The sequence below is a fragment of the Monodelphis domestica genome, chromosome 2 (genome assembly GCF_027887165.1).
Source record: "Monodelphis domestica isolate mMonDom1 chromosome 2, mMonDom1.pri, whole genome shotgun sequence".
Lineage (NCBI taxonomy): Eukaryota > Metazoa > Chordata > Mammalia > Didelphimorphia > Didelphidae > Monodelphis > Monodelphis domestica.
In genome coordinates, this window is record NC_077228.1 from 520,940,479 (window position 1) to 520,958,362 (window position 17,884).

General features: G+C 45.0%; 1 protein-coding gene across 3 annotated transcripts in view; it reads right to left on the reverse strand.

Moving 5' to 3' along the window:
• GTF2IRD1 (GTF2I repeat domain containing 1) overlaps positions 1-14,402 on the reverse strand; it is a 79,643-nt gene extending 65,241 nt beyond the window's left edge. For all 3 annotated transcript variants that reach the window (XM_056819752.1, XM_056819751.1, XM_056819750.1), the window contains exons 1-3: positions 14,253-14,402; positions 13,071-13,151; positions 12,322-12,411 (exon numbers count right to left, since the gene is read on the reverse strand). In XM_056819752.1, the coding sequence (XP_056675730.1) occupies positions 12,322-12,388 (67 nt within the window). In that variant the 5' untranslated portion in view covers positions 12,389-12,411; positions 13,071-13,151; positions 14,253-14,402. The remainder of the gene's footprint in view (positions 1-12,321; positions 12,412-13,070; positions 13,152-14,252) is intronic.
• Positions 14,403-17,884: the final 3,482 nt, after the last annotated feature.

Sequence of the window (17,884 nt, forward strand, 5' to 3'; positions counted from 1 at the left end):
ACGTGGGACTAGCTGGGGTCTGAGCGCACGACTAGCTCTGATCCTCTGTTATATGATCTCTCTGGGCCTCAGGTTCTCCCTCTGTAAAAGGAGGACGTGGGACTAGCTGGGGTCTGAGCGCACGTCTAGCTCTGATCCTCTGTTATATGATCTCTCTGGGCCTCAGTTTCTCCCTCTGTAAAAGGAGGACGTGGGACTAGCTGGGGTCTGAGCACACGACTAGCTCTGATCCTCTGTTATATGATCTCTCTGGGCCTCAGTTTCTCCCTCTGTAAAAGGAGGATGTGGGACTAGCTGGGGTCTGAGCGCACGTCTAGCTCTGATCCTCTGTTATATGATCTCTCTGGGCCTCAGGTTCTCCCTCTGTAAAAGGAGGATGTGGGACTAGCTGGGGTCTGAGCGCACGTCTAGCTCTGATCCTCTGTTATATGATCTCTCTGGGCCTCAGTTTCTCCCTCTGTAAAAGGAGGACGTGGGACTAGCTGGGGTCTGAGCGCACGTCTAGCTCTGATCCTCTGTTATATGATCTCTCTGGGCCTCAGGTTCTCCCTCTGTAAAAGGAGGATGTGGGACTAGCTGGGGTCTGAGCGCACGTCTAGCTCTGATCCTCTGTTATATGATCTCTCTGGGCCTCAGGTTCTCCCTCTGTAAAAGGAGGATGTGGGACTAGCTGGGGTCTGAGCGCACGTCTAGCTCTGATCCTCTGTTATATGATCTCTCTGGGCCTCAGTTTCTCCCTCTGTAAAAGGAGGATGTGGGACTAGCTGGGGTCTGAGCGCACGTCTAGCTCTGATCCTGTTATGATCTCTCTGGGCCTCAGGTTCTCCCTCTGTAAAAGGAGGGATTTTGACTAGCTAGCCTCTGAGGGCCTTTCTAGCTCTAAACTGATGGTCCTATGGTTACGTGACCTCTCTGGGCCTCAGTTTCCCCATTTGTAAAATGTGAAGATTGGACTAGATGGCCTCTGAGGCCACTTCCAGCACTAGATCTAGGATCCTGTGACTCACTTAGCCTAGATAAAGCCAAGGAAGGAGCAGACATGAGGTCTAAGATTCATTCATTCATTCATTCATTCATTCATTCAACAAGTCTACTATGTTTCAGGCTCAGACCCAGATGCTGAGGATACAAATGCAGAAGGGGCTGACACGTTCCTGGAGGCAAGACCAGGCAGTGGAGACAAGCTACACAGAGAAAGCAAATACAAAGTCTCTTGAATAGAGAAACAAAGTCATTTTCGGAGGGCTCTCACCATGGAGGGAACCTGAGAGTCTCGAGGGAGAGAGGATGGGCCGAGAGGCAGAGGCGAGGAGGGAGCACATTCCAGGCATGGAGATGAGATGGAATGTCGGGTACAAGAAACAACAAGCACGCCAGCTTGGCTTCAGCATAAAATGATGTGAAGGGGATTAACGTGGGACAAGCCTGGAAAAGTGGGCTGGAGCCAGACGGCGAGAGGCTTGAAATACCAACTAGAGGAGTTTGTGTCTGAGGCTAGAGGCCAAAGGAGATGTTGGAGTTCGAGTAGAAAAGCAGGGAGGGGAGGAGGAGGAAGAAAGGAAATGCCTTCGAGGTGCTAGATGTCATCTCACCTGGGGAGGTCGGTGCTACTACCTTCTCCATTTTACAGTTAAAGACATTGAGGCTGGCAGAGGTTAAGTGACTTGCCCAGGGTCACACTGTCTGAGGCTCAGTTTGAATTCAGGTACCTGACCCCAGGTACGTGTGCCTCTAGAAGTGAGCGACATGATCGTGCTTGGGCTTTAAGCATCTATGTTCTGGCAGATGGATGGAAAGGGGAGAAATTGGAATCGGGGGGGCCAGTTAGGAGCCTACTTGAGAGATTTCTGGGTCACATAGCCAGCAAAATGGAAGAATGGCCATCTCCCCAAACTGTACTTTCACCCCTCCATCCCAAAGAGGAATTGTGGGCCAGAGAGGCACAGATTAATTATAGCTGCAAGAAAGGTAATAAAGCAGGGAAGGTAAACACTAATTTTTAACAAACACAGCGACTTAGCACGTCTTCACCACCAATCTACGCTCCCGCAGGGGTGGGTTTGTCTCTTGGACCTACACTTGGATTTCTTTCTCGTTACGGAAACTTTGCCAGCTCACCCTATCCTCTGTCTCCCCTTCCTTCATTTCCATAGCAACACATGGAGCCACTAATTCTGTGCCATCTGAGGAGGAAGGGGCAAAGGAACGGGGCTTTCTTCTGCCTGGGGTAGCCTCTCGGTTACCCTGAAAATCATAGTCTGTCCAAAACAGCCTCTTCTCCCTCCCTCAAGCCTGCAAAGAAGTAGACGCTGATGCAGCCCAGTTAAATAAGGAAAGGATAAGAGCTGGGGCAGGAGGTCAGTGCCAATGATTGCATGAAGCCTAAAGGAAAGGGAAATGAAACCGATCTGGGGTTAGTTTTGTATCTGGAGAAAACCCTTAAAGCAGGGAATAAGGCCAGTGAAAAGCAAATCCCCCCAATGCGAGAGGAGGCAGAGGGACTTAGACCATCTAGTTCTTCTGATATGACCCGCCATCAAAGGGGGAGGAACCAGAAAATAAGTGATAGGGGAATAGGAATAGAATACGCTGAAATGGCAAAGATTTCAAGAGGAAGACAATTCAATTAAAACCCTAGAATACAAGTAGAGAAATCAACAGAGAGGATGCTAAAATTAGAAGGAAGGGTAAGTACTAAATCCTCAGAGAGATTACAAAGCTCGCTTAACAAATATTACATGACAAATGAATTGAACCAATGCCTGATGAAATGTAGAGCTCTGTGAAATCCCAAGAGAACATGGAGCACCAGCAGCTATTCCAGAATGGTGCAAAAGAGAAATGAAAGCTAGGAGAGCAGAAGTTAAAAAGGAACAACTGTCAGAACTTTACAGTCTTCCCTATTGAAATAATTAGCATATTAGAAAGACTCGACTCTAAAGCGGTGAGTTTCTCCAAAAAAATGAAAAGGGAGAATAATAGACTTTGAAAAGAAAAATATTGAATGGGAGGAAAAGCACTCAGAAGAGAAGAATAGGGCTATGATAAAGTCGAGAGAACACATGATTTCTATTCAAGCAAAAGAGATTGACCTAGAAAACAGGATGAACAAAGACAATTTAAGGATCACAGATCTCCCAGAAGAACATGACAAATCAAAAAAAATCTGAAGTCTACGATGTAGGAAATAATGCAAGAAAATTGCCCACAACTCGGGCCTACAGCAAATAAAGGGCCAAGCATCAGAAATACACAGATCGCCTTCAGAAAAAACCAAAACAACAAATCCTCAAATCCCGATGCTCAAAACTCCCAGACGTACAGTGGCTAAGTTGCCTGATTCCAATGACAAAACAATAAATTCTGCAAGATGACAGAAAAGACTATTAAGAATAAATGAAAGGAAATTTATACAACACATGACTCCTTAGTAACCACTGAAAACACAAAAGAGAAGGGGATTCCTAAAAGCAAAGGAGACTAAGTTGCTTCCCCAAGAAGCCACAAATGTGAATAACCAATGAATAAAGATGGCCGTTCAACAAAAGGAGGGCAGCTAGGTGGCTTAGTGGATAGAGCACCTGGCCTGGAGTCAGGAAGACTCATCTTTCTGATTTCAAAACTGGCCTCAGACACTTACTAGCTGTGTGACCCTGGGCAAGTCACTTCACTGTGTTTGCCTCATCTATAAAACTGAATTGGAAAAGAAAATGGCAAACCATCCCAGGATCTTATAAAAAACAAAACAAAACAAAAACAAACAAACAAACCCAAAAGGGAAGAGTTGGACAGGACTGAAATGCCTGAACAACAACAAAAAAATGTATTCCAGGTGAAGGACTTGAGTTAAAGTTGGGGCTTTTTCATAACTTCCCAAAGACATTTTCCCACTAAATAATTACAGTATTTTAATTTAATTATGGTACATAATCCTTTATATTAATTAGTACATTTTAAAAACAGGACATCACCTAAAATCTCATAGATCAAATTTCTCAAATTAAGAAAAAATTTTTTAACCCTTTCCTTCTGTCTTAACTGAACAACAACAACAAAAATGGAAGTAATCTAGGTTTGGACTTGAGCTAAGGTTGGGGCCTTTTCACAATTTCCCAAAGACTATGTGTGTGTATTTTTCACAAAACCTTTCTTCTATCTTAATATCAAATGGTGTAAGGGGTAGGCAGTTGGGGTTAAGTGACTTGCCCAGGGTCACCCAACTAGGAAGTGACTGAGGTCAGGATTTGAACCCAGGACCTCCTATCTCCAGGACTGGTGCTTTATTCATTGTGTTACCCAGCTGTCCCCTTCTCTCACTTCTTTCACCCCCCATGCCCAGAACACTCCATACCTTTGTACTGGATGCACCATTTTGCTCTGCTCTTTGCACTTCTAACCTTTAGGTTGCCTGGTTTCCCTTAAAACCAAGCCTAAATCTCAGCTTCTGTATCCCAGCTATTTTGTAAATATCTTGAATGTACCTAACTGCTTACACATTATCTCCCCTGTTAGAACGGAAGCCCCTTGAGGGCAGGAACTTTCCTGGCATCCCCAAGACCTGCAACTGTGCCTAGTCATAGTAAGAGCTTCATCAATGCTTGTTGATCCACTGCTGGAAGAGAAGAGGCCAGACATCAGAGAGGCTGGGGCAGAAGGCCAGCTGATCAACACAGAAAGGTGTGTGAGAACCAAGAGATGACATCCAAAGTGTGAACTGGGAGCCTGAGAGAAGGGTGATACCCGTAATAGAAATAGGGACGTTAGGAAGAGGGTGAGCTTAAGGGGAAAAAATAAGAAAGCAGACACAGAGGGGGAAACACACAATTGGTCCTATGATCCCCAGAACCTTCCTTGAGGCTGAAAATCATTTTGGAACAAAAAAGGAGAATCATAGGGTCACAGGTGTAAAAGGGAATTCTTTGTTCTCTCTGAGTTTATACTTGTGAAAGGGATTCCCTTATGCCCTTTGTCTATTTTGAGTTAACACTTTGGTTAACAACAACATAAGTACCCCTACTTAGTACCTCACCAGATTGGGAAGACAAGATTAACTCTCCTTTCTCTACTTTTGAATTGAATCAACAAAAGCTTGAACACCCTACTTAGCACTAGGTGGAGGAACTCTCCACCTTTTCAACTCAATCAGCCAGGAAATGAGAATTCACACCTCAATCAGCAGAGAATCTGTGAACCCCTCTAGAAGGTGAAAAGTGGTTTCCACACACAGTGCCCCTTGGGCAGTGCTGGGCAATTTGGAAGCTGTGATTGGCCCTTGTGAAAAGGGGGAGGGACAAGAAGCCCAAGATCCTACAACTAGAAAATATCTGAGGCCAGATTTGAACCTATGACTTCCTATCTTTAGGTCTGGCTCTCAAACCACTAAGCCATCTAGCTAGCTGCCTTTCAAGTATTATCATCTTAGGTAGCAGAGTGGTTAAGGCCTTGGGTCTTGAATCAAGAAGCTCTAAGTTCCAATCTGGCCTCAGATACTTACTAGCTATATGACCCTGTGCTATATAATCCCATGGAATCTGTTTGCCTCAGTTTCCCCAAATGTAAAAATGAGGGTAATAATAACACCTACCTCTCAGAGTTACTGTAAGGATCAAATGGGATAATGTTTGTAAAACACTTAGCAAAGTGCCTGGCACAGAGAAGGTACTACCTATGTGCTAGCTATCATATCATTTTATGGATGAGGGAAATGAGGTTCAGAGAGTTTAGGTGATTTGTCCAATGTCACATAGCTCAAGGGCATGGGGTTGGGGGAAAGCTGGAAGGAGATGTGGGGCAAAGGGTCATTTTAGGTAGCCACTGAGTCCTTTCCAATTCTAGGTCTAGGACCCTGTGATCTTTGATTAATGACTGAACTGTCCCCATTGCTGGGTGAGAGATGCTAGGTAGGTGTAAGATCACAGAGCACTAATTATTTTAATGAGGTGCCTGCTGGGAGTAAGGAGGGGCCCCTCTGATGAGAGGCTGTCCTAATTTTATTGTACTAATTTCTGTCATCAGGCATTTCCATGGGAACAGATGGATGCTGCAAACAAAGGCTTAATGAGCCCTCAACAAGGCAAGATTTAGACAGAGATTTCGGCTGGCTGGGGTGGGAGCTAGAGATGGAGGCAGGATTCAAAACATGAGCAGGGGCCAGAGCTTGGAGAATTTATCAAGACCACCACTGACTCGGAGCAAAAATGAGCTCCTCTGCCAAGCTGGGCTACAGGGATGCCTTAATGTGAACCCAGAGACAGGCATTTCTAGAGGCATCTGAATGGTACCTGTTCTTTGGGTAATGCCCAAATCAACTGGGAGATTAGAATCAACTGTACTATTAGGGTAAACACAAATGTCTGGATGTGCATTGAAGCACTTAAAAAATACCCCTTACCTTTCTTCTTTAGAATCAATACTATTTATTGATTCCAAGGCAGAGGAGTAGTAAGGGCTAGGCAATGGGTGTTAAGTGACTTGCCCAGCTAAGAAGTATCTGAGACATATTTGAACCAAAGACTGCTTGTCTCTGGGCCTGACTCTCAATACATTGAGTCACTTAGCTGTCCTCTGGAGGCACATTTAAAGAGCAAGTAGAAAGAAACAAAATCCATGGGGACTTCGTTAATTTTCCAGTTTGAGTCCATCTCTAGGCCTACCTCCTCCACATAGCACGGGATATTTGGTGTCTGAGTTTCTAGGGCCAAATCTTGGCTCTGCTTTGGATTTACTATGTGACCTTGGACAGCCTGCTTTCTATCCCATCTGGAATGGAGTGGACCTCTGGGGTCAGCTAGTTCAATTCTGCCTTGGCCCAAGATCACACAAGCCATAGAGGTGGTATGTGGCAGAGATGGGATATAAATGCAGTATTCTAATTCCAAATCCCAGAGAAATCCTTCTATTACTCTATGCAGAATTCCTAGGCCTCAATTTCCTTATATGTAATATAAAAAGGGGACCAAATAACTTTGTAGGTCCCATCCAGACCTTGATCTATGCTCCCGGGCTTTCCCAGACCACACTTCTCTGTTGAGATCACTCCCTTCTCTGAACAGCCACAGGGTTTAATCTCTACCACTCATCTGGCAGCTGGGTGGCCCCCCTAGATAGGGATGCCTAGGTGGTGCAGTGAATTAGACACTTCCAAGTTGTGTGACTGTGGGCAAGTCATGACACCTGTCTGCCTCAGTTTCCCAAACTATAAAACGAGAATAATAATACCACCCTACCTCCCAGGACTGTTGTGAGGATCAAATGAGATAATATTTCAAATAAGCTCAGTAGTAGCTTCAGACACTTCGTAGCTGTGTGACATTGGGCAAGTCACTTAAACCCAATTGCCTAGACTTTTTTGCTCTTTTTGTCTTAGAATCGACATTTACTGATTCTAAGAAGGGAAGGGTTTGAAAAAAGAAAAGCGCTCAGTACAATGACTGACACAGTAGACAGTTAATAAATATACCTTTCACCTCTCTACTTGACATTCAGCATAAAATGGGAGAACTTGATGGATATTTGAGCTCATCTAGCCTAACAACTCTCACATCCATGCCAGAATCCCCTTTATCTAGAGACAATCATCCAATCATTTTTTGAATCCTTCTAACAATGAGGAGCTCACTATCTTACGAAGCAGCTGATCCCATTGTTTCACTGGTAGGTATTTCTGAGCCCAAATCTGCCTCCCTATCACTTCTGCTGAAGTTTCCTGTTCCTGTAATCTGCAGTCACACAATTCCTCCCTTCTCTCTGTGGTAGCCCTTCAGATGCCTGGAGAAAGTTACTGGGTTCTCCCTTAAGCTCTCCATTTCCTTAGATGGATCCGTGTGTTGTGGATCAGAGATTTAGAGCTAAAGGGAGTCTCAGAGGCCATCCCCCAGCTCCTCATTAACAGATGAAGAAATTGAGGCTTGGAGAGAGGAAACAATTCAACCACGTTCACAGAGTTGGAAAATCGAAGAGGGAGGATTTGAACAGATCCTCTGATGCCAATTCAAGTTCTCTTACCATTAGACCACACAGCCTCCGGTTTCCAGTTCTCTCACTCACCTGGCCAGTGTGCTCTGGATGCCATTCATTTTGATAATTTTCTTTCCTAATGTGGTGCCCAGAACTGAATGCTGGACATCATAGATAGCCAGATCAGGCAGAAAGGAACCAGACATCTATTTCCTCCCAAGACCTCGGCACTCAGTTTCCCTTAACAAAACCCCAAACTGCTTTAGCCTTTTTAAATGTTAGCATCCACAATTACAAAACACTTTTCACACAAATGAAGACAGAGCTAAACAACTGGAGAAATATTAATTGCTTATCTGTAGTCTAAGCTAATATAATAAAAATGACAATTATGCCCATGTTAATTTATTTTTTCAATACCATGTCAATCAAAATACTAAAGAATTATTTTATGGAGCGAGAAAAATTAGTAAAAACTTTTGGAATAAGAGAAGGTTCAGAATATCAAGGAAATCAAAGAAAAAAAATGTCAAGGAAGGAAGCCTAGCAGGTCCAGATTTCAAACTATATTATACAGTGGTAATCATCAAAACAATCTGGTACTGGCTAAGAAATTAGCATTGGGTCAGTGGAAAAGATTAGCTATATAATACAGAGTAATAAACGACCATAGTAATTTAGTATTTGATAAACCCAAAGATCCAAACTTTTGGTATAAAACTCACCATTTGATAAAAATTTCTGGGAAAACTGTAAAGCAGTTTGGCAGAAATTAGGTACAAACCAACATCTCACACCATATACCAAGATAATATCAAAACAGATAAACAATGTAGACATAAAGAGTGACATCAGAAGTAAATGAGAGGAGGAGCATCCAGGTGGCTCAGTGGATAGAGAGTCAGGCCTGGAGGAGCATGGACAAATAAACTGTCAGTTCTATGGATAAGGGAAGAATTTCTGACTAAACAAACAAGAGATTAAGGAGACTGTGGGAAGTAAAAGAGATAATTTTAATTCTATAACATTTTAAAAGCTTTTGCCCAAACAAAACGAATGCAACTAAAATTAGAAGGAAAACAGGAAACTGGGTCTGTATGCCAAAGAGATAAAAGAAAAGGGAAAGGGACCAATTTGTGCCAAAATATTTATAGTAGTTCTTTTTGTGATGGCAAAGAAGTTGAGAGACACTCATTACCTGGGAAATGGCTGAACAAGTTATGGTATATAATTGTGATGGAACTGTACTATAAGAAGTGATGAGCAGGATGGATTCAGAAAAGCTTGGGGGGCAGCTGGGTAGCTCAGTGGATTGAGAGCCAGGCCTGGAGATGGGAGGTCCTGGGTTCAAATTTGACCTCAGATACTTCCCAGCTGGGTGACCCTGGGCAAGTCACTTGACCCCCATTGCCTAGCCCTTACCACTCTTCTGTCTTGGAGCCATTGACTGGAGTATTGGAGTATTGACTCCAAGATGGAAGGTAAGGGTTTAAAAAAAAAAAAGAAAAGTTTGAGAAGATTCCTATGAATGCATGCAAAATGAAGTAAGCAGAACTAGGAGAACACTGCACAGTAAGAGCAATATTTCAGGGATGATCAGTTGTGAAAGATTTAGCTACTCTGATGTAAACAATGATAGAAGACAATTCCAAAGGACTCATAATGAAAAATACTATCCACCTCCAGAAGGGGCACTGAATAAATCTGGATGTAGATTGGAGTATACTTTTTAAAACTTGATTTTTATTGTTTTATTTTGTTTGTGTTTTCTTTTGCAACATAGCTAATATGGAGATATGCTTGGCATGACCTCACATCTATAACCAAAATCAAAGGGCTTGTCTTCTAAAGGAGGGGGGAAGGGCAAGAGGAAGGGAGAAAATCTGGAATACAATATTTTACAAAGTGATTATTAAAAATTCTTTGGTAATTATATAAATGGAGATAATTTTATGAAATAAAAAATAATACTATGCTAAAAAAATAAATGTTAGCATCATACTAGAGGCTCAAATATAGCTTGTGGTCCACTAAGACCCCAAGGGCTTTTTCTGCTAGAAGTACTGCCAAGGAGAAGCCGAGAATTGGATTTCTTCATGTTTTTTCCAGGGTCTTGGGTACACGGAACCTGTTCAGTCACTAGTATGGATGGATTGATTAGGTCGAGTTCCTCATGTACCACAACTGTCTGATTTCTTAGTGTATCTCATCACAAAGGAAGTGCTTAATAAATACCTTAAAAATAATAAAGCGCTTTAAAGTTAAATGGAAACCTCTTGTTATCGAGAGAAAGTCTATAAATTGTAAGAAGGGTAGATATTTGTTTGGCACATTAAAAAAGACTTAGAAAGTTTTTTACAGACATTATCTCACTGGACCTTCAGAATAACCCTGTAACACAGGTAGGTGCTATTATCTTCATTTTATAGATGAAGAAACTGGGGCAGAAAGAGGTTGAGGGACTTGCTCAGGGTCACACAGAGTGTCTGAGACCATGTTTAAACTCAGGTCTTCCTGACTCCAGGCTCAGTGCTCTATCTATTGCTCCTTGAAACCCAGCTGATGGACTCTGAAGAATCCAGGGGAGGACGGAAGACTTCTATGAACTGATGAAAAGTGAAGTGAGCAGAACCAGGAAGCCATTGCCCATAATGACAACAGTGTAAAGGGGGAGAAACAGAAGCTGAGCAGGATGGAATGGAAATGACCAGGAAAAGAGTTGAATGGATACATCTCCTTCTCTTCATAGCAGTGATGGGGGGCTTTACTGTCAGACACGTTCCACAGCGTGGCTAGTTTTACTAGCTGTTTCTTTTCTTTTGAAGTCTTTGTTACAAGGAGTGGTTTATGGAGTAGGGAAGAGGAAAGGATATATTCAGAAATGATGATGTAATCAGTAAAAATCAGATTTTTTTTTTAAGGGGAAGCCATAGAAAAGGTTAGAAACAAGGTTACTATTTCCCTCATGGATTCTTTTTTTTTTTGTCGATGTGGTCTGTGCCTTCTGTCATGAAATGAGCAATATGGAAATGTGTACTCTATGAAAGCCCTGGTATAACCTATATCAGGTTATTTACCATCTCGGGGAGGAGTAGGGGAGGGAGGAAGGGGTTAGGAAGGGGAAAATCTGAACCCTAAAATGTCAGAAAAAATGAAATAAAAAAAGAAACCAGGTGAATACCCATATTTTAAGGAATGATTGGCCAAACGGAACCACATGAATATGGAGGAATATCATGCTAAAAGAAATGACAAAATGGAGAATTCAGAGAAACTTGGGGAGACTCACACAGATTGAAGGAAAGCGAGACCAAGAACACAACTTATGCAATGAGGGCAAATGAGGAAAAAACCAGACTGATGCATTACAAGCAAACATCCTCAGAAACCCAGCTCTCTCCTCTTAGTACGGAGGTGAGGGACTACAGATGAGGAATGCTGTCAGTCCATACTCATTACGCCGGACCCTGGGGTACTCTGTTGTAAGGGACTCCTTGTCTGTCTGCCTGTCTGCCTGTCTGTCTGTCTCTCACACACATATACAGGTTGAGTTGACCCTGGGTAAGCCTCTTAACATTCCAGGAAATTCTCTGAGCCTGTAAGTCATAGAGAAGTTGCCAACCAGCTTTGGAAAAGGGAATTTCCTCACCTGGGAGTTCCCTAGACCCATGGAATCATGGGTTCAACCCTTATCTCATAAAGAAGAGTTCAGTGGCCAAGAAGGAAGGTGGCAGCAGAGAAACGACAAGTGTGATAACTCCAGAGAATCCTGGAAAGACTTGAAGCCAACGGAGGCAGAGCCAAACAGACAACACAGTGAAGAACCGCGACAATGGAAAGGAGACGACCGAGGAGCCCAACCCAGAACGGTCCGGTTTCTCGGTGTCTCCTATACAGAACCCCTGAACGGCTCTCCTCACAAAGGAAGGGCTCGATAAATATCTTAAAAAGAATAAATGAATAAAAAGAATAAACATATGAAAAAGAATGCATCTCTTCAAAATGGAACGGAACCTCTTGCTACCTAGAGGAAGGACGGAAGAAAGAAGCAAAGACCCTTCTCCTACCCCTTTGCAGACCTGGGGATGAGGGGGGACCGCAGGCACAGGACACTGCAGACAGTCAGATTTGTTGATGCATGGATAGATTTTTGCTGATTTTCCCCCTTTTCAAAAATTATTCTTTGTGCTACAGGACGGCTCTGGGTTCAAGGAGGGATACAGGGGAAACTGGGATGAGGCCAAAACGAGAGATAGCAATCATTTTTTTTAAAGGGGATTCCCTCCATCTGCCCCAAGAAAAACTGGAGGGGTTTGTGCCCCCCGTCCTGGGGTGGGGGGTCTCTGAACACCCCCCCTTTCTTACCTTCCATCGCCTCGAGGATGTAGCTGGATTCCTCTGAGGGCAGGTGCCCGGTCACAGGGTCGTGCATTTCGTCAGAGGTGGGTGATGGGTCTGTAAAAGCACCCCCCCAATGACAAAGTGGTCTCCCCTTTCCCCTCCCCCTCCTCAGGGGGCCTGGGCTAAAGGGGCTCCCTTGGGGTGCTAAGGACAGACATGGAGGTCACCGAGCCCCACGAGCCATTCTCCCCCTTTCCTCCATTCTGCACTCCTGCTCTTAACCCCAGACCCTCGGAGCAAGGCTGGGGATAGAGAATGGGAGAGTGACTGCCCCGCCTAGAGGGGTGTCTGGAGTCACCCCAACCCGGACCTCCCTGCCTGGGATGACTTTGGGGGTTTCATCTCATAGTCAGAAAATGTGTCTGACTTTGGCCCTTCCTGGGTTACCCCGAGGGGTGCCCGAGTCCCTTCTGCCACCCTCTGGGGAGGGTGACCTGCTGACCGAGGTGCCCGCGAAGCCCGAGGGGCAGACGGCCGTGTGCCCTCTCCCAGGGGATTGGGGCGCCCGAGGCTTCCCTGATGGGGGCTCGGGGTGGGGAAGCCTTCGTGGAGCGCCGGAGGCCAGAGTTGGGAGCCTCCCTGTGTCGATGGCCGGCCTCCAGCCGGACGGCACCCGGCCACAGCTCAGCTCTGCCCCAGGCTTCACGGACGCCGAAACGAACTGGAGAGCCGGACGAAGACGCCCCATGCCGGCTCCCGACGTCGGCCCTTACCTGGGACGGTGACCTGAATGATGTCCAAGTCGTCTGGCTCAATTTTGATATGCCTCAGTCCGCTCAGCTCCCCTGAGGTCCCTGGAGGAGAGACGGGCGCTCGGGTGAGGCTGGAGGCCCCTGGACAGGGGGCCCGAGAGGCGGGGCCAGCGGAGGCTGAGCGGCCTCCAGGGACAACCAAAGGAGCCGCCTCGTTCATCGTTTTTAAACCCTCGAAGACCGAAGGGCAAGAGCTGGGCAAATGGGGTGAAGTGGCTCGCCCAGGGTCCCCCAGCTAGGGCGTGACTGAGGCCAGACTGGAACCCAGGCCTGGCTCCGCCTCCACTGAGCCGCCCTGATTCCCTGGTACTTATCAGGTGGGGAATCTTGGGCAATCTCTCCCCCTTCCGGAGACCCAAATCCCCAACTCTGCAAGGAAGAGGGCTGGCCTGGGCGGCTCCTAAGGCTGTCTAGCGCCACCTCGATAACCCCGTGATTGAGCCTCTGAAGGGACCTTAGAAGATCATCCGCCCCCGTCCCTTCAGATGAGGAAACCGAGGCCCAGCTGGAAGAGACCCCAGAGGCAGAGTCCCACCTCGTGTGCAGGTCCAGAGAGACGTGACTGACCCAAGGTCACCCAGGAGTAAGGGGCTCGGGGTCTGTCTGTCTGTCTGCCTGTGTGTGTCTGTGGTACGTGTGTCTGTCTGTGAGCATGTCTGTCTATATGTGTCTGTCTGTCTGTCTGCCTGTGTGTGTCTGTTGTACGTGTGTCTGTCTGTGAGCATGTCTGTCTATATGTGTCTGTCTGTCTGTCTGCCTGTGTGTGTCTGTTGTACGTGTGTCTGTCTGTGAGCATGTCTGTCTGTGTGTCTGTGTGTGTGTCTGTCTGTGGGTGTGTCTATATATGTCTGTATGTGTGTCTGTGTGTCTGTCTGTCTGTGAGCATGTCTGTCTATGTGTGTCTGTGTGTGTCTGTCTGTCTATCTGTGACCATGTCTGTCTGTGTGTGTGTGTGTCTATATATGTCTGTATGTGTGTCTGGGTGTCTGTCTGTCTGTGACCATGTCCGTCTATGTGTGCGTGTGCATGTGTGTCTGCATGTGCGTGCGTGTGTGTGCGTGTGAAGCCTCTGAGCCTCTTGGGGTGGTCTGACCCAGCTCCCCAGCAGCCTCAGCCTGCGCCCTCCCCCTCCCAGCCCCGTACCTGGCTCGCAGTCCTCGGCTAGGCTGCATTTGTCCAACCTGTGGAAGGAGACAGAGCAGTGATAACGGGTCGTGGGCGGGGCCCTTTTATCAGCTCGCAGCGTCCAAGCCCTCCGGACTCACGTTCCAGGCCCCCCGAATTCTGCCTTCAATCGTCTTCTCTAAATGTAGCTCACAGTCTAGCCAGGCGGGTCTCCTCGCTGCCCTCCAAACATGTCCTCTCATTCCCACCTCCAAGTCTTTGCTCAGGCGGTTCCCCCCTCCGCCAACCGTTGACCCCTTCCACCCTTCTCCCCCAAATCCCTTCCCCCCATTTCCTTTGCCCACTGAATCTTGCTGGGCTGGGACTGGAGGCTTGTCAGATTTACAGCCAAAAGGAAACTTAGGGGTCATCTCGTCTAATCTCTACAGAACAGCTGAGGCTGAGAAAGCATTTTCATTTTCCCCAATAGAGTTGATCCTTGCCACAAGTCTGCGAGATAATAACGATCATATCAATAATGCCGGCATTTATCTAACACATTTAAGGTGTGCAGAGTTTTAAAATATTGTTTTGAGTTTCACAGCAACCTTGAGAAGCTGGTGTCATTATGATGCCCATTTTACAGACTAGGAAAGTTGAGGGGGAGAAAAGTTTGGGGACTCGTCCAGGGTCACAGAGCTTATAAGTGATGGAGGCAGGTTTCGAATGGGGTTCTGCCTGATTCCACACCCAATATTCTAACCACACTGGGACATGGAGGCCACGAATAAAGAACAAACTTGTCTGAGGGCTAAGAAGGAGTAATGTCCATGTCTAACTCCAGGGACAACTCCCTTCTTAGACTTTGTTATCAAACAACGGAAGATCTGAGTTCAAATCGGCTTCAGATACGTACTAGCTTACTAGAGTGACTGTGACCAAATATTTAACTTCTGTCTGCCTCAGTTTCTTCATAAATAAAAAATAGGAATAATAACAGCCTCTATCTCCCAGAGTTGGATCAAAACAAATGATATTGACAGAGCCCTTTCCAAACGTTAAAGTACCCTATAAATACAACTTACTATTATTATTAATTATATGTGACCATAAGTCCATAGAAGAGGTCTAGTACAGGATGTCTGGAGAGGGAGACTGAGCACACTTAACCAGATTATAAGAAACTAGAACTGTTTTAAAATGATTTGTACACTAGTCCCCAAACCTAGTGCAGATCTGAGTTTTTAAGAGAAACTCGACTTAAAGCTGGTGAACAAATGGACAGTGGAAATACCCTTGAATTATCCTGAGAAAGAGTCACTTTAGAATGTAAACTCATTGAAGGTAGAAATCTCCTTTTAGCTCCTCAGTAAAGACCTCCCTCCCTCTAGATTGATAACAATGTTTTAAAATCAATATTTTGGGTACAGTCTCACAAGAAGTTCTAAAGTAAACAAGAGCTCTTTATTTCTCCACCCCATTAATAAAGCCAGCATGAGAGACTTCAGCAAACATCTTGTTAAAATTGAATGTATCACATCATTACTATTGCCCTGATCTAGTCATCCTGTGACAAAAGAAAAAAAAAAGGTTAGTCTGGCACAAGGGTTCTTACTAGCTCCTAGAAACCACCCCTTCTCTGCTTTACAAGATGTGGAGACAGAATTCACCATTCTGGAATTCTGCTTGAAATCGGGTGCCAGTGCCATCTGAAGGCTGAATGTGCATCTTCTTCCTCTTTTCAAAGATCAAGGCAATAAATATCTACCCATCTCTGCAGAGCCCTTACTGCTCTCCAAAGCTCACAGCACGCCAGCTTTCTAAGTCAACTTTGGCTTGGTCCTTCCAAGCTGGGAATTTTGACCTTAGTCAAAGCAGCTAGGTGCTTCTTTACTGTCTGCATTCCAATCTTAGGCTTTCATTTCCTCCTATCTATTTTTGTTCTAACCTTTCTGGGTTCAAGAATATTTTCCTTGATAGGAAAGCTGGATGAAAAGCATGAGTTGAGAAGTACTGCTCATTCTGTTGGCCATTACCTTTGTTCAGATCACCTCAAGCAGCAGATTTATTCCCTCCTCTGTTATTCTTACCTTGAAAATAGGCTTACCCCGAAAAAAATCCATTTTGAGGTCCTCAACATATTTTATAAACTCTTTTCCATTTGTATTTTAGACTTCTGAATATTATTGTTAATATTATAGTGAAAAGATACATCCAACAGGTTTCTTTCAGAGCCTTCCTTCTTTTCTGTTGCTAGGATACTTTTAGTGCAGGTTATAAATGGCAGCTGAGTGGTGCAGTGGATAATGTGGGGTTTGGAAGTACTGAGTTCAAATCTGGAATCAGATGTGTGATCCTGGACAAGTCATTTGACCCTGTTTGCCTCAATTTCCTCATCTGTAAATTGAGATGGAGAAGGAAACAGAAAACTACTCCAAATCTCTGCCAAGAAAATACCAAATGGGTTCATGAAGAGTTAGACATGACTAAAACTGAAGGAAAAAAAATGTCCATTCCTCAGTGATGATGTGGCCTGTTGGAAAGAGGCCTGGGAACTGACAAGACCTGGGAATTGGGTTGGATTCCAGGTTTCTATGACACGACAACTGAAAGGGCCAATGACATTTTATGCTGGTGCACCCAACGTTGGTGTACCCAATGCATGCATCCAATCCATCATGCCAAGTCTTGGTCAGCCATTGTTGAATGGCAGTGGGTCTCCAAGAGAGTGGCAAGGATAGGAATAGGATCTGAAATCAGGTTCCATCCTAGTGGGTTGAAAGAACTGGGGACATTTACCTTGGAGAAGAGAAGACAGAAGGGCATAATCACTGTTTTCAAGAACCTGAAAGACTCAACTAGAAGAAGACAAGTCTAAGCTAAAGGCCCTCCTCCTACAGGAAGCCTTTCCTGATCCCCTGTGTGGTAGTGCTTTAACCTGTCTATACTTTGTTTCCCCAGGACACTATGAGTTCCTCGAGGGCAGGGACTGTCTTTTCCCTCTCTTCTTATCCCCAGGGCTCAGCACAAGGCCTGGAACCCATCGATGCTTGCCCAGTGACTTATCCTACTTGTTCCCAGAGAGCAGAACCAGAGCCAATAGCTGGAAGTTTCCGGGATGCTGATTTCAGCTCAATCTCAGACATCATCTCAACTGAGGAAAACAGCCCACTCGGAGGCTTCCTTAGTGTGAAAGGGGCCACTTTAAGTGATTTGATTAGCACGGGCACAAAACCAACAAGGGAGATGCTCCAAGGGGAGACAACATGGAAGGAACTCGGAAAACTTTAAATATCAGTTATAATAAGTAGCGAGTACTTCTAGAGTGCTTTAAAGCTTACAAAGTGTTTGCAGATATTTTTTCCTTTTATCCTCCTTTGTTTTTTTTGAACCCTTACCTTCTGTTTTAGTAGCAACTCTAAGAAAGAAGGGTAAAGGCTAGGTAAATAGAGTTGAGTGACTTGCCCAGGGTCACACAGCCAGTAAGTATCCATAGTCAGATTTAAACTTAAAATTTTCCTGATTTCAGATACAAGACTCTACTGTGCCCCTAACGGTAGTTCTAATTGCCCATAATAATCAATATTACTCCTATTGACAAATAGGAGAACTATCATCAAGAACCATCAAGAATTATGGGTGTTTTTGATGGAAACAAGGAAGGGGTCCTG